General features: G+C 39.5%; 1 protein-coding gene across 4 annotated transcripts in view; it reads left to right on the top strand.

Annotated features, from left to right (window-relative positions):
* The window catches only part of LOC128744736 (zinc finger protein 609), a 67,711-nt gene extending 50,892 nt beyond the window's left edge, over positions 1-16,819 (top strand). For 3 of the 4 annotated variants that reach the window (XM_053841944.1, XM_053841942.1, XM_053841943.1), the window contains 11 exons: positions 3,339-3,450; positions 3,637-4,223; positions 4,288-4,411; positions 4,501-5,962; positions 6,022-6,189; positions 6,426-6,858; positions 6,922-7,087; positions 11,285-11,505; positions 11,566-12,341; positions 12,399-12,629; positions 15,107-16,819. In XM_053841944.1, coding sequence (XP_053697919.1) covers positions 3,339-3,450; positions 3,637-4,223; positions 4,288-4,411; positions 4,501-5,962; positions 6,022-6,189; positions 6,426-6,858; positions 6,922-7,087; positions 11,285-11,505; positions 11,566-12,341; positions 12,399-12,629; positions 15,107-15,186 — 4,360 coding nt within the window. In that variant the 3' untranslated portion in view covers positions 15,187-16,819. The remainder of the gene's footprint in view (positions 1-3,338; positions 3,451-3,636; positions 4,224-4,287; positions 4,412-4,500; positions 5,963-6,021; positions 6,190-6,425; positions 6,859-6,921; positions 7,088-11,284; positions 11,506-11,565; positions 12,342-12,398; positions 12,630-15,106) is intronic. The other variant, XM_053841945.1, reaches the window with a different exon arrangement.
* The last annotated feature ends 751 nt before the right edge of the window (positions 16,820-17,570 follow it).

Here is a 17,570-nt window from a genome sequence, read left to right on the forward strand (position 1 = left end):
GTTGACGTTAATGCTCAACCCCGCCAATTGGCAGGGTCAGTTCCTTGATAAAAATCGACCAGTTCCTAAGCTTTTTATCGCAAATTTCCTTTTTTACCATAAAGTACAACTTATCAGCTACTCACCAATAATTTTTTTGTTCATTTATTCCAAGAAATAAGCAATTTACAACAATTTGAATTTCACTCTGCAGAGAAAAAAAGTTATTTTTCTCAGTTTTCTGGCATTTTTCAAGTTTCGGACGAAATATCTGTTTCAAATTAACGTAACAAACAAACCACTCGAATAGTTTTTTTTACTGTATGGACTCATCACTGCGACCAGTATGGTTAGATCTATTGTGATATCGCCCGGGTGTTTGTTGTATAACCCGCACTGCATTTATTTTGGCAATAGTCGCTATTGAGTGAGCGATATGCTTATTGAATTTTATGCGTGCTTGTGTGTAATTTGAGTACTCTTCCTTCAATGCTTTTTCTCTACTTTACCCACCTCGTTCCACATGACAGCGCTGTCCCCAATTATAGCCATCCCTGGAACAGCTAACCAGTGCATTGAACTATAAGGGTCTCATTTTTGCACTGTCAATAGGCCATAACGGGATAACATAGAATTTAGCACGAAGGAAGGGTGGTGCTGGTGAGGGGCCTGGGAATAAACCCATGCTAAAGTCACTTTGCCATCGAATGGCCTGATTCTACTAAGATTCGAACCCATGACCATTCGCTTGTCAAAGCAGACTCGGTAACCTTGCGGCTACAGAGCCCCCCACTCGAATAGTTAGATTAGACTATAATGAGAAGGTATTAGTATATACCACCATAAAATGAATAAGCATAGTGGATTTCTAACAACTTTTCTGAAGCCCGCCAATTGGCAGGGTTGGGAACTAGAGGGTTAATTAGTTCTCGAGTTATGAGGAAATTTGTATTTCATTTGTATAGGAGCACCCTCCTGAAGCGGGGAGAGGTTTCAATTCACCATAGAAAACATTCTTGTCTCCAAAAACACCCACATGTTATATTTTGTTCCATTTGCTAGATTAGTTCACGAGTTATGAGGAAATTTGTATTTCATTTGTATGGGAGCCCCTCCTCCTAAAAAGGTAAGGGGTCCTAATTCATCATAGAAAAAGTTCATGCATCAAAAAACTCCCGCATGCCAAATATGGTTCCATTTGATTAATTAATTCTCGAGTTATGAGGAAATTTGTATTTCATTTGCATAGGAGCCCCCCTCCTAAAGTGGGGAGGGGTCTCAATTCACCAAAGAAAAAATTCTTGTCTCCAAAAACACTCATATGTAAAATTTTGTTCCACTTGCTTGATTAATTCTCGAGTTATGCAAAAAATTTGTGCTTCATTTGTATGGGAGCCCCGCCTCTTAGAGGGAGGAGGGGTCTCTAACCATCATAAGAACCTTCCCTGGCCCCAAAAACCCCTATATGCAAATTTTCACGCCGATCGGTTCAGTAGTTTTCGATTCTATAAGGAACATTCTGGCAGACAGACAGAAATCCAGTTTTATAGGTATAGATTTGTATGGGAGCCCCCCCCCCCCTCTTGGTGGGGGGAGGGATCTCTAACCATCATAAGAACCTTCCTTGGCACCAAAAACCCCTACATGCAAATTTTCACTCCGATCGGTGCAATAGTTACATGTAAGCTTACCAAAATTTTGAAACGGGCATCCGATCAACTGTGATTGTAAATGCAAAACGTAGATTATAAACGAACCTTATGCGTGAGTTTAACGCCACCTTTAGTTTATTGAGTGCAACCGAAGAAGCCTGCATCAATAGGAATCCACATGACATAAAATGTGGAAGGAAGTGCCTTGATTAGTCTAACTTTAGTATCAGTTCTCAAAAAACTAGAACCAAGATGCAATGAGCGCAGTTTGCCATATACTTTTCCACATTGTACAATGATAAAGTTGTCCCATTCCATATTTTCTTGAATTTTGTATTCTAGACTAGTAACAGAATTGACAAATGGCAAGGAAGTGTCATTTAGCCTCAAGGACGGTTTATCCACGTCATTGTCGCCTATGAACATTGCATATGATTTATTTACATTGATTGACAATTTGTTTCTCACGGACCACTCAGATATACTCGACAAATCGTCGTTTACTTGCGAAGGAATAACATTTTTATCTAGATTATTGCAGCTATAGTACAACTGCACGTCATCTGTGTAAAGGTGGATCAGGCAATGTTTGAGTATGCTTGGAAGGTCTTTTATATATAGCGAAAATAAAACTGTTCCTAAAACTGAGCCTTGATGCACTCCTGAACTAATCGGAACATAATTAGAAAAACAAAAATTATTCCAAACAGTTTGAACACGCCCACTTAGGTATGAACTAATCAGTTCAACAGCATGACTCGAAAAACCAAATTTGTTTACTAACTTTCGACATAAGTTACTGTGCGATATCGTGTCGAACGCCTTGGAGAAATCCAATAAAATCAAACCTACTGGCTTTCCTTCATTCATAATCATCCCTATATCGTCAAATATCTTCAGCATGGCAGTTTTAGTACTGTGTTTTAGGTCTGTATCCTGATTGAAAGTCCGTCATAAGCTTATTTTCATTCGTGTAAATTTGTTTTTTAACAATGCGCTCAAACGCTTTCGAAAGTACGCTCAAAATGTTAATGGGACGTAGATTATCAATGGTATTAACTGTACTTTTCTTTCTGATTGGGATAATTTTCGAGTATTTCCATGCAGATGGGAATTTATGTGACACGTCATTTAATTCGTCAGTAATGTAGCTCCTGACGGCAACAGGATTTACTAATTTGTCACAGTGTTGGTAAAGCGTTCTCTGTTAGGCACGGCACACGTTTAACTATATGATATCACTTGTCACTAACACTTGTGTAAAATGAGAAGCTGATACAAAGACTATGATAGTCTAGTAAACCCTGCCGCCAATAGATAGTGCTAATGGCATCAAGCATGAGTAAATCCAAGACTGGCATATCTAGTTCCTTTAATAATCTAAGCTTAGAGTAATAGATAATAGACTACTGGGGCAACGTGTACATTCTATATTCAATATCAATTTAATCGATGGTAAGCCATTCTCAAGAATGTAATTCGGATCCTCACCGAGCGCCGAGCGCTCTGGCCCACCGACGGGTAAGAAAGCGAAATCGGATCGGAATCGAATTAAAGGGAGGGCATAGTTTACCACTATTGGTGGTGCTATCTAAACTTACATCTTCTCTAATGAAATAAATTGTAAATATAAACAATATAAGCATATATAACCAAAAATACCACTTTATGAAAATATATTAAGAAACATACTATTTCTCATTGCAGTACAAGTTCTTCGAGTAGTTTATTCGCTTCGAATTCAAATACGGGTTCATCGTTAAGTAATAATAATACACCTAATGCCCCGGGCCCACCAACCTCAAAGGATAACTGTAAGGTTAGTTTAATAGCAATTTTTTGATAATTGTCTCATTTTTTTATAATTAATAAATTGCAACATATAGATTAAGCAGTCTGTCTTTAACCCTTAAATGCGCAATGTTGTTTTAAATCAACATAGTGAAAAACATCCCCAAAGTAAATTTGGTTGTTTCGCGATTGCTATCATCTTTTTTTATCGCAGGTCTCTTCAGTGGCGGGTGTCAACAATCCACAGTTATCGAATCTTCAGCACTCTACCTCATCTAGTGGTAGCAGTGGAAACAGCAGTTCCGGATCTAGTAGTAGCAACAATTTAGGCACTAACAGTGGAAGCATTAGTTCTGCCAATAATGTATTAAAATCGCAACTGCAATCGACGGTACCTCCACCATCTAGCTTACTGAATGCACTTTCTTCGGGAACAACGGCCGCACCTAGTCCAAATCTTTCATCTTCCGGCATAGCCTCATCTAGTAGTGCTTTAACTTTGCTAGGAGAATCCAGTTCAGCTCAGCTGAAGGATGACAAAAAATGTACCAGTCCACCACCAGCCAAACGACACAAATGCGATCCGAAGGATATGGTGGATGTTTGTGTAGGCACATCAGTAGGTACAATCACCGAACCGGAGTGTCTTGGGCCGTGCGAGCCTGGTACTTCAGTCACGCTAGAAGGTATTGTTTGGCATGAGACAGAAGGCGGTGTGTTAGTAGTTAATGTAACCTGGAGAGGTAAAACCTACGTCGGAACTCTAATAGACTGTACAAAACATGACTGGGCACCACCACGGTAAGTATTGGATGAAAGTTCATTAGATCTATTATTCTATGATGTTTTTCCCCTCTTTGTAAAGATTTTGTGATTCACCTACCGAAGAATTTGATTCACGAACACCTAAAGGAAGGGGCAAACGTGGTCGTAGCTCTGCATTGTTTCCTGTTAATGACCTTAGTAATTTTACAGAGACTCGAAGTTCTGTAAGTAATATACATAACATTTTGATTGATTATGTACATCATTCTTTTATACATCTTTTGAGAAGGTAACCGGTTAATTACCATTTCAGATGCATAGTAAATTAAGAAACGGTGGATCAAAAGGTCGTGGTGGTCGCGGAACCACAACTGCTGAAAGTAGTTCGTCAAAGACGACGACAACTTCGACAACTACCACGGCCAGTTCGTCTAGCGGTACGACCACAAGCACCAGTTCAGACACTCCTTCAACTTCTCCAGTTGCCTTTTTGCCGCCACGACCGGAGAAACGAAAATCGAAAGATGAATGCCCATCACCGGTAAACGGTAGCGGCAGCGGAGGTACAAACACAAATAGTTCGAGCGGCAGTGTGATAACCACTAACAGCGTAAGTAATGCAAACGCTAGCGGCATTGTAAATAACGGCATCCCCAGCACTCAGAGTGTAGTTAATCCTATGACTGGACTGAATGTGCAAATCTCTACAAAAAAGTGCAAAAGCACAGCGTCACCCTGTGCGATTTCTCCTGTATTGTTGGAATGTCCTGAGCAAGACTGTAGTAAAAAATATAAACACGCTAATGGACTGCGATATCACCAAAGTCATGCACATGGCAGCATCTCATCCATGGACGAGGATTCCTCACAGCCTCCCGAATCACCCCAACGAGCAGCCCTTCCGGCCACCCCATCACCTACGCCAACTGTTCAGCCTACAATTCTACCAACGGTTGATGAAGCAACTGGGGTTGTATTACCATTGACAAGCACTTCCCCTGCGGTTACTTCTGCGGTATCTCAGGCTGTAACTTGTTCCATCACCATGACCTCTAATATGAGTCAAAATACTACAGTGACATTGTCAACAGCAACAACTACAACTAGCGATACTCGCCCCATCAATTCATCAAGTACATCACCAAGTCCTAGCTCGCTTCTGACTGTTAATGCACCAATCGCATCCCAAATACCTGCAACGCAATCTCTGTCGTCCACTACAACACAGCCACTATTAGCTTCTCCATCCCAGGTTAGTTCTCAGCCTGCAAATACTTCGCTAACTGCCGCAGGGGGTAGTATAACGACAGGTGTAGCAGGTCCTTCACAGCAACAGCCATTAGGAAGCGGAAATACGACTTCACTTGGTACTATTCTAAGTGGAAGCGGACAAAGTGGAGCTAGCTCGATAACATCGTTACCACAGACTTGTCAAATACCAAGTAATCAATTACAATCTCAGCAACACCAGACCGGTGCAGCGTTGCTAGGGCAGTCGAGTACCAATAATCTGACTCCTGTCACCCCAGCAAGAAACGATCCGGTCGCAAAAAGCAAATCAGGTGTATTGCGTTTTGGACCTCTACCTAGTGACGGTGAGCAACACACTAGACTACCATCAGTTGCTCAATCGAGTTCGAACCTCTCGATTGGCATCCCAACGTCACTTGCTATAGGAACACAGCAGCAAAACCCTCCTCCTGCAAGATCATCTTCGATTGCATTGGGAGGTGGACTTTTAGCATTGCAACCGTCGACTCCAGGAGCGACTGAAGGTATTTTATTGTACACTGATATAATATCTTTAATCTAATTACTTTTACTATAACCGAAGGTGCCAACATAAAATCACAAAATTGTTCCAAGCAAAAGAAAAATAGAAAATCTCCTGGACCGTCAGATATTGACCTAGCTGCTTGTAATCGTGCCGAGGATGTGCAAAGTCCTGCGTACAGTGATATTAGCGATGACTCTGCACCAGTAGTAGACGCAAGTGATTTAGGTACTAATGCATTCATATTCGTTTACACTATTTGAGTTGTTGGTCTGTCTCTGATTTTATTTACTGTTTTATTTATTTTTATTTAATTAACAACATAGATAGTCTTTAAACGTTCAGGCTATCAAAATATCTTTATAATGACTGCAGTCTGAATAAGATTTACCAACAAAATAGTGTAAACTGGCCTTTAGCAACTTCAGCCCAAAACATAGGGTGTTTTGTTTTTTCTTGAACAGATAAGCTAAAAAGCCAGCCAATTGTGGAGGTGGGCAAAAAGTCTAATCAAGGTATGCAGGGACAAATAGGTCCTCTTTCTGGCTATGGTATGTATCCATACTACCCTGGTATGCCTCATCAGCCACCATATTATACAACAGATCATACGGGAAAATCACCACATGTAGGACATTCTCCGCTTAGTGCAAGTGGCAGTACCATGGATTATAAAAACAAAGAGCCGCCACTCGATCTCATGAACAAACCTAATCAACAACAACAACAACAACAACAACAACAGATCGCACCTCCACCATCATCGCAACCCGGGCAACCTCCCCATCCACAAATGCTACCAGGCGAAGTTAGCGTTCCGTCTAATAAAGATGGACCTGTTGCACCCTTAGCGCACCCAAATGCCAACAAGATGATGCAACATTTCTATCCTTATGGGTTAGTATTTTATAAAAATGATAATACCTCATTTTAATATTGACAATATTCGTTGAATCTTAGATACATGCCAACAGGATTTGGCTATAACTTAGACCCAAACTATGGGCCGGTATCCATGATAACGGAAGATAATAAGCTAGCTCAACAGCTTCCGCCCGGCCAAATCAAAGAAGAAAGAATCAAGGAAAGCCCGAGTCCTAACGAATACTCCAAGATGAATCCACAGGTAGGCGAACTGGTAATTTCATTTTTATTTTCTGTTTGTAATAGGTTAACTTTATCAAAATTAGTGTTTTAACGTGTTAGTATTTATTTTTTTAATATTTCAATGGTGGGGCAAATTTCCAGCGGGTAAAATTTCAAAATATCTTTTGTCTGAATTACGGCCGAAAGCCAACGACCTGTCATGTGCCATCGTTAATTGGTAGTTTTTTTCTAACTATAACTTAGGAGTAAGATAACGGGTGACAACTAAAATTTTGGAACTTGTTCTCAAGCTGTCAAAAAAGACAAAGATACATGCAGAAGATCTGATTTATCCGACCCCCCGGCACATCGCAATTTTTCTATGACTAAAATCTAAACGTCAAAAGCACTGGACGGGAAATCACTTCATAGAAATTCTATGGAGCGGCCATTGTTGTTTGGGGCCCAGTATCGAGATGCCCATCAGTATGAGGGTAGTGTCAAATCATATGCGAGAATGTGTTGGTGACACCGGGCTGGATTTACTGAAATTAAAGATACATTGTCCATTGTTGAAAAAAAAATTAGTGTACGTTTGAAAACGGTCCGCAATCGGCTGTTTGGCGAAGCTTCCGTTTGATGTCGAAACAGGAGCGTTGTACGGTCATCATGTCAACTTTGCGAATACGTCTTTTGATTCTACCAATCAAATATTTGCAATTTGTAGCTCTCCAGTTATTTTTGTATACCAAGGAGCTCAAAATCCCGAAGAAATTTTCGATTGGGCGCACTGAGACAGATCTGTCGGGTTGCGGTTTTTGGGTACAAATGGGATCGAATGGGTGTTCAGGAACGATTGTGTTTTTTAACGTATCGTGATGATGCTCTATCCGGCCGAAACACGTATTTTCCATCTGCATGATGCTTTTTAAAAACGGTATCCAAATTTTCTTCAAACATTCGTCAGGTGCACATGTTAATTGATAGCCAAACCAGAAGGCTTGTTGTTGAAGACACGAAAAAGAGAACGATGTCCTTCTGGGGCCATAATTTTGGCTGGTCTTTCACTATCTTGCTTGCGAATAGTTGTTGGGTTTCTTAGGATATGGTAAACAGTCGAAGCCGCAATATATTCGGTTGTTAAATGTTGTACCGTATACTTTTTGCCGCGATTTCTGTGGCAGTTCGTAGAAGTGTACAACGCGCTTCCGAAATGCTTTTTGTTTCGACGCCATTTTAAGCAAAACTGAACTAGCTTAAACAAAACCAAAAATATTGACAAAAAGAGGAGAGAGAGAGAGAGAGAGAGAGAGAGAGAGAGAGAGAGAGAGAGAGAGAGAGAGAGAGAGAGCTAACACAGTACTCTCATTTCTCTCTGAGCTGGTTTGTTGTTGAGTATAATAGGCTGCCGTGAATCGCATAATAATCCCATTTTCTATGGAGTTTCCTATATAAATGGGACTGTTATGCGATTCACGGCTGTAGGGGCCTCGAAAAAAATCCAAAATTTTAGTTTATTTGTTTATTTGTATAAAAATATCGACAGGCCTACTGGCCCTACTGATACACATAGAATCTAGAATCTACGTGGTTGTCACCCGTTATATCACTATCGTAAAATTTCAACAATGTACAAATTTAAAATTCGGTAAACAAGTAATAAGGTATAGAAATTCATAAATAGACATTTAGGCCATTGCAAATCATATTTAAATTTTTGTCACCCCCCCCCCCCCCCCCCCCCCTTGGGTTGAAAAATCGGGGGGCAAAAAAATAATTTGTAGGATATGAGTCAAATTTCTTTTTATAAAATCAATTGTCTGTAGGCTCTACAGTCTGAAAAACTCGAAAAATGAGTCTCCGAGTTGAATTAACGCTTCTAGCATGAAACAGAAATGGAAATTCGAACAATGGAATTTCCGAAAATCGTCCAAAAAAAAATTTCCTTCGTTTTTGTCTTTTTTCGAATATTTTTGCATAGAAAATAATAACGTATATATTATAAGCAAGAATAGATTCGGTTTTCACGTTTAAACCTTAAATAAAAATTCTTAAAATCCATGTTTTTTTTGCTCGATTAAAAAATTCATTTTGTTTCCCCCCCCCCCCCCTCCCCTTCGTTGGCAGAACACCGGAAGGACAAACACTTTATAAAATATTTGTAATGGCCTTATTTACCATTGAAAATACCTCGAAATATGACGAGGCGGATTTAAGTGAAAAGGGCGACCACCGCTTCGCACTACTGCATCCTATCAGTGACCCAAAGACATTTAATCCGACTTTGGTAAACGGTCTAGCAAAAGCCGGAGGAAGTGACGTCATACGTGGGACGAAACTGTACAGACTATGCATCTATTCACAATCTTCCGCACAGCGAACTTAAGAAACTGAATAAAATGATATGCTTGCCGTATTTCATTCACTATAATATCTGAATTTACGTGTTGAAATTTTCGATGATAGACAGACATCCATGAAAACAAACGTTGCTCGGTAATTTCTGGGTAGAATGAGACGTCTTGAATTAGTTCCGCTGCACGAATCCGTCCGTCTATTCAAACGACGGCTGCTTCATCAACGAACGGTGCTAAACGATATCCAAAACTTCTCACTGCAGTAAAAGGCTTTCTCTTGACATTATTTACAAATCAGTGAGCGCAAGCCGCAACCCTGAGAATCCCATTTCGAGAAACCGCCGGATTCGACTTCTCCGTATCCATCGCCATTCACCATAGTTCGGTTGCCCTCAGACTTTCTCCTATCTTTCAAGCTTACGGTGCTGGATAATGGACAACTCATCAAGCATCGCAGAACTTGTCTTTTCGTGGGCGGGGCAGCACTGCCCATAATAATCTTCACATTATCCATCAGATGTGTACAAAACTAAGCATGCATACATCTACCAACCAGAGCAGGCCCAGTACTCGTTCATAATCTTTGCTTTTGTCCATGCACAAATGCCTTGCACCCGGAAGCTTCCTGATAGCTGAATCCGACCTCCTACTAGCTGCACTTCCGACCCATAACTAGTTCAATAGTCATCCGCGTTGATATTACATACAGTGGCTTAGGCCGTTTTTGGTTATTCTTTTGCGAACTCAGCAGCATTTTGATTTTTAACAAATTGTGCTGACGCCGGTGAACAAGTGAATTCTAACGCTGCAACGTCTGTGACGCAAATACTCTGTGGTTTCGAGGGTTCATCACGCCAAAGAAATCACTATGAGTGACGAACTGTTTCCCTGAATCTTTCTTCGTGAAACATCTCCTTGATGTCACCGCGACTGCCACCGCATAATGGCAAAACCGGGAAAAAATCCTGTTAACAATGTTAACTAGTCCGAACTATCGAGGAACATGGAGTTTAGTGAGATTCCATTGACCACTGCAGCTGCATCCTAAATAAGACGCACTTTGTCCGTTTTTTCGGGTTACCCATCGGAGCGATGGGTTGCAGATACGAGATACGTTTGGGATTCCTTCAACATCATATAAGTTGCCGGATGCACATTGTCTTTTTGCTCATATTCCTCATTTTGCCGATGTATATTTTTTTTTGTCTCTGACGTATTTTTGGCCAGCCTGCGCTCCAAGTATTCCAGTCCGCATAATAGCCATGGTATAGTTATCTGGTAACTAGAAGCCATTTTTAGCAGGCGATCAAGTAATTGTAAGGGTGTTAGGTAAGGTATGTGTTGGTGATTGTTTGGTATTGCCAATATATCGCCAAAATGATTAATTTAGGCTGTGAACCAATTTACGTAGTTTTTTGGGTTCTATTATCGCTATCACCAATCAAAATTTGAACACAATTACAGGGATACCTCGATATAAGACAGCCTCGTTATAAAACAACCTCGATATAAGACAATTTTTCTCTTATACTGAAACAAATCCCTTTGACATAGCTGGTAACGATACCAGAGCTGATTTTCCATTCTGAAATCGGCGCCATGAAGATGTTCATTATTTCAAAATAACCCCAAAAATAGTAAAAAACTAATAGTTCAAACTATAATAAATAGTTCAAAAACCGTAAACACATAACACAGAGCAGAACTGGCGACAGCTAATGCAATTTTTTTTTGAAAACATGTTTCGTTTAAGACAACTTTTAGGAATTATAAATTGTCTTATATCGAGGTATCCCTGTATTATTGTGAAGTTTCCGAATAAAAACACCACAAATGCATAAATATTTTCTGTTTTTATTTTATCCATTATCTCTATTCAGATGGCTTCCGCTAAACTTATAAAATCAGAACCAACACTGATTAAAGATATTAAGACTGAAAGTGGACATTCGATGCATTCTAAGGAACAACCACCGCCTGGTCAATCACCTGGGCAGTCCCCATTAAGTACTTACGGTGGAATGTTTCCGAGGCATGGATTAAATGTCGGTCCATCATCACAAGCGCCACAGCATTTGAGCCGGGAAGATGATCTAAGACGGTAGAATGAAAATTGCTTGAAATCAAGTAGAATTATATTATATACTATTCCTCATTCTAGTTTGTTTAATTATCCTGATCAACGAAGGTCAAGCACGTCGAGTAATTCATCAGCATCTAACCTTAATCCAAAAGAGGAACCTCCTTCGCCATCACAGCCGGTTCCTAGTCATCCACCTTTGAGTTCAGGACACAATCAAAATCCAATACAGTCTTCTACCACTGCTTCCCAACAACAGCAACAACAGAAGAATCCTAAGAATTCATCTTCACAGCAACAGATGAAACAGCAGAAGGATATAAAAACAGAAGACAAGGAATTACTAAAAGTGAAACAAGAAGGTCAAAAACCAACAATGGAAACTCAAGGTCCTCCACCTCCACCAACTTCGCAGTACTATCCTCATTCACTTTACATGAGTGCGGCTCCGTTTGGATTCGATCCAAACCATCAGATGTACAGGAATATGCTTGTACCAACAGCATCGTATAGCGCACCTCCATATCACTTGCAAATACCACGTTACACATCGCCAGAGGACTTGTCACGAAATCCTAGTACAAAAGCGTTAGACTTACTACAACACCATGCCAGTCAGTACTATAACTCACACAAAATCCACGAACTAAGAGAGGGTGCGCTTAAAAGTCCTACCAGCAACGTTAAAGTAAGCGTATCTAGTCCCAATCTTCCTCAGCCATCCAGTCAAAATCCTAACATGTGCATTCCTTCATCAAATAGTAGCATCAATAGTTCAGCGTTATCGTTACAGCAGCAGCAACAGCAAGGTCCGCCCTCTGCGCACTCACAGCAACAACCACCTGGACCGTCACAAGGTTCGTTTGTTTAACAATTCCATGTCTTGAAACTAATAATGTTTTTATAATTACTAGTTGGTGGACCAAACACAGCTAATAGTGGTCCTGGTAATGGAGCTACGGATTTGCAGAAAGAAGCTGGCCCTGGTAATTTGGGTCAAGGACCCACGTCAACAGGTGCTCCTCCACCGCAATCAGGTCCACCACAAGCAGGTGCACGAAGCCCACCACCTCAGAGGCATGTGCACACGCACCATCATACACATGTCGGCCTCGGCTATCCGATGTTTCAGGCTCCATATGGAGGTATGTAAATTTTCCATGTGTTTGTTTCCTGTTGGGTACATTCTCCACTGAAAACAAAACAATCTTGTGCAACCTTACTGATACGGCCAATCAGGGATAGCAACTGCAGGCAACCTAAGCTAAGCTAAGGGCCTAAAAAGCTTAACAGAATGCTGCGCCGACGTACCCAACAGCGTTATTTTGATAGTTTTTCCATGGGCCAAATTGACGCTGACGAATGCGTTGATGCAGCATGCTGTCTTGTTCTTAAATTAATTATTTAAGTTATAAAATTGTGTTTTGTTTGAATGTCATTTTGTAATTCGTTCGAGACGAGACGAGATAATTTAATACACTTTTATGTCGGAAGGAGAAAGAAGGTCCCCATAGAAAAGCAGAGCTTTTAATGATAATTTAAAGTGTGATGTTCAGAATGGAAAACTTCAGAATCAATTTGTCTTAGCTGTACTGCCGTGAATCGCAATACAGTCCTATTTATATAGGAAACTCTATAGAAAATGGGAATGTTATACGATTCACGGCAGTGTACACAAGACAACCAAAATTACATGCACAGAATACGCGGATATCACATGTTGTAACAGCGCACCGCACTTCGTTGCTAAATGATGCAGGCGACAGACTCTTGGTCTGACGTTTGTAATATCCGGGAAAGATGTGAATGAAAAAATGTAAACAAATTCCATTCCCTGTGATAAAAAAATGCGAGCATCTTTCCATAAATTACTTACTTCTTCTAACAGCATAGAGTCATAGAGGCATAGAGTTGAGCGTCTGGACGCACGCAAGTCGGCTTTAACCTGGTCGACCCATCTAGCACGTTGGGCCCCTCTATTCCTGGTGGGATTCTTGAAGAGAACGGATTCCACTGCACAATCGTCCGGCATCTTTGCAACCGTAGTCTTTCAATTTTCGCCAGGTGTACGATGGGAATCTCTCCAAGCAGTGAAGTCCTGGGTCATACACCAACGCCACTCGCCGATTTCCTTTTGTACTCCACCAAAAATAGTCCGCAACACCTTTCAATAATTCAGACTCCACAATATTCGCTGTAAGTTTTCAACGAGATCAGATATTAAAAAATCCTTTTGGCATGACATTTCTGAAGGTATAAGCGTCTCGAAAATGCAAAAAAAAAAAATTTTGATTTTTCCGACTTTCCAGAGTAAGGTCCCGCCTTACACTATATTACATTATACATGCGGAATTAAGTTTTAGGGGAATGCCGAAGTGCGCGTCAAACCACCTACCCATGGGAGGGCGATACAAATTGTGATTGATATTAAATCTTTAAGAAATAGAAAGTATGTAATATTTAAAGAGTGTTAAATAGGTTGCTGAGAGACGGTTTAGTGTTTCTGACAGAACAAGAAAGATCTGAATCTCTCCATCTGCCGAACGGCATTCGAGGGAATTTCATCATCTATTTTATTCTCTGGTGTTTCTTACAGAAGTTATAGAGCTGCGATATTGATGTCACATTCGCTGTTCATAAGAACGGCTGAAGAATAAAAGACACGGCGAATTTTATCTGACATACCGTCTGTTCCGCCGCGCCCGGGCGCCCCGAGCATCTCAACATTCGCCAGTAAGCCTGGACCTGTACAAGCCATCTAGTACGTATGGTACGTCTATGCCTGGTGCCGGTGCGATTCTTCAACAGAATAAATTTCAGCCGCCAGCCCACCGTAACTTCTCGACTTTCGTCAGATGTGTGATGAAAACTCTCCAAGTAGCGCCTACAGCTCTTGGTTCAAATGTTCAAATCGTTCAAATACGGCAAGCGCACGCATATCTTCTGCAAGTAACGTTACAATCTGAAGGACTACCGGTCTGATTAGCGTTTTGTATATCGTCAGATTTGTGCGGCGGCGTAGGCTAATCGAAACGTCTTGTGGAGGGAAAAATGTATTCAACTTACAGCTTAAATACGTCGTTGAATTTCCTTATTTGTCGCGATCAGAGATCCCCCAAATATATAAATACATATATCAATAGTCATTATCCGTGAGAGGCTAACGTAGTTTTTCCCTGGAGCCTCTTTGTACTATGTAAATGGTTTTCAACGCGTTGATTTTAAACCCAATCCGCTTTGCTCTGTTCTCAGTCTGGTGCAGTCTGCCACCGCCGTTCCGAGTAATGATGTCAAGGTGCTGGTGTCAAGGTTTGCGACTGTCGCAGTGGCATTTTTTGAACCCAGTGCCCTTCTGGTATACAAAAAAAATGATATCTAGGTCGTCTGCGAAGGCCAGGAGTGTGTTACTTTTGCTGAAGATCGTGCTTCTCATTTTGATGAAACCAACTGGCTAGTTTTATAAGTTTCTTTTGTCGTAAAAAGTTGAAAAGGATGTAAAGGGTTAAATAACATAGTTCTCGCCTATTTGAAAGATGCTGGTGAATGTTTATTATATTAAATACACCCAAAAATCACGTCAAGTTGCTTATAGAAACTAAACCATTTTACTTTACCTTTCCAGCAGCCGTATTGGCAAGTCAACAGGCGGCAGCAGCTGTCACTGTGATCAGTCCTTTCCAAACAGGACCTCCAGCTAAGTAAATCCAGTTATCGCAAGAGAAATGACACACAAAGGGACATATTGGTACCAGTGTTCAGAAACACGATCACTAATCAACGGAACGAGAATCGAACAAAGCACTTCGATAATTACCCTGATTTGTGATGCACATGACAAATGCAGTGAGCAAACAGGAGATGAAGCAAAAGTGTGATAGAATAGTTTTTATATACTAGGCATATGAGCGATGGCGACAAGAAAAAATGAGGTACGACAACATAATGCTTTGCCCACCTTACTTTAATAGTTGAACGGCGCGATTGAGTGTTTTTACTAGCGTACTACGGATGAGGTTTTAACTGAAATAAAGAACATTGTATTGTGTAGAGTTAAAAGTTAGAACCGTAGCTATAGTATTGATAGTCTAAGTGTAGAGACAGATCAAATGCAAAAATATCTATTTTTGTACAAAAAACAAAAAGAAACAAAAATATTACACAATTTTACTGGTAGCGCAACTCTATCATAAACAGTAGGTAATTTCGGTCATTAGCTGATTGCTGGTAGTATTCGAAAAACCAAGTGTGTAAATACAAAAATAACAATATTCTCGACAACCGTATTGCCGAAAGGTAACATCGAGTAACGAGTCAACCAATCTGCAAAGTTTCAATATGAAAACGTGTAAATCAATTTACCTTCATTCAGAAGGACAAGATAACATGTTAAAATTTATCAGCAAATACATGTAAATATACCGTTACATTGATAAACAAAACGAAAAAGCCTGTTTCTTCTTGAATGTTCCATATTAATTCTGTTTTTTTTTAAAGTTAAACAAAAAGTGGTATAACATTTGAATCGGTCTACATATTCTTTTTTGTATTACTGCTAATGACTGCCTATCCTTACAGAATCTCGGGTAACGTTTCGCTAAATCGAACGTACCTGCGTAGACATCTGAATTTCAAGGGTAAGTTTAACTAATCATGTTTTTGTTTTATTTTTTGGAACATTCGGCCACAGCTATGACTGAGAAACACTTGATCGGAGCCCATCGTAGAAGCAAAGCTTTCGCGAATATTTACAGCAATGAACATAAATTAGTCGTGTTGATAATTGTAAAATCTGCATCCTTTAGTCACAACTATTGTTTGAATATACGGGTGTAAATTACTGGATAGACGACAGTGGCGGGAAAATAGAAGCATGGTGTAGAAGTACACTTGATTTTCCCATAATTTGTTAAACAAAAAATCTACGATGAGAGAAAACATTCTCTCATACCATCACTAATGAAAAGTAGTTATTTTTAAAACGAATTGTAAACAAAGCTTTAGGTGTGAAAATACTAACTATTATAGTGAGATAACAATTATTATACTGTACAAGATCAACCATTGGTGAATAAAAATTAAAAATGGTATTCTGAGGCACAGGATATTCATGTTTCTATTCATCCGTTTGAAGGAAATGAACTGGCATTTCATGAGTACCGGTTCCGAGATAGTCAGCAAACATAATGCTGCTGTCCTTTTTCTTGACAAAGGTGAAGAAAGTTCAGAGATTAACTACATTAATATACGTGTAAAAGTAAATTAAAATCATATAATTACGTATAAAGCTATAATGTATAGAAATACATTCCTTGTATTGAAGCATGATCAAAATTAAAACAACTATGAAATATTGTAAGCGTAGTCTTCAATTAAATTGAAAGATTTTCCGTGTCCGAAATTCGTATTTTTTTTTTCATGGATATTATGTTTGAAAAATAGTATTTTGAAAATTTTTGATTGCTGTAAAATTTTGTCTTAAGATAAATCGTAGGAAATTGGCTTTTATGTTAAAAAAAAACCAGTTTTTCGGAAATCAGAAAGAAACTAAAAAAGAGGCACTAAAAATGTACCATCATAGATGTTTTTTTTAGAAAAAACAAAAGTAATTTGCAGTCTTTTAAAATTTATTTTGAGATGGGGCAACATCCATTAACTTATTTCGGAGAATGAGTTTTTTCAAGTTGGAGAATTTTCACGTAACATATGGACTTTTAAGGGGTTATATACGGTTAGAATTTAAGAAAAAACGATTTTCTGTTTATTTCATAATCGTAGTGTAGGGGAGAGTAGTGAGACAACAGGAACAGTGAGTCAACGGGAACAGCAACCTCATAAAATACCCAAGATCTACGATATTTTGGTGCAAAGTGAAGTTTGTGAACCTACATCGCATAATGTAGTTTGAGAAAAATTTGTTGATTTTTTAATATATTTTTCAATAAAAATCAGTTTTGGAGGGGTCACAGTAAATTCTTTTGCAATCATTTTCAAGTGATTTTCAACAACAAAATACATATTAAATTAAAATTAAAATTACTGCATGGCATCACATAGCAATAAGAGTTAATATTTGAAAAAATATGACA

This window comes from Sabethes cyaneus, chromosome 3 (genome assembly GCF_943734655.1).
Source record: "Sabethes cyaneus chromosome 3, idSabCyanKW18_F2, whole genome shotgun sequence".
Classification (NCBI taxonomy): domain Eukaryota; kingdom Metazoa; phylum Arthropoda; class Insecta; order Diptera; family Culicidae; genus Sabethes; species Sabethes cyaneus.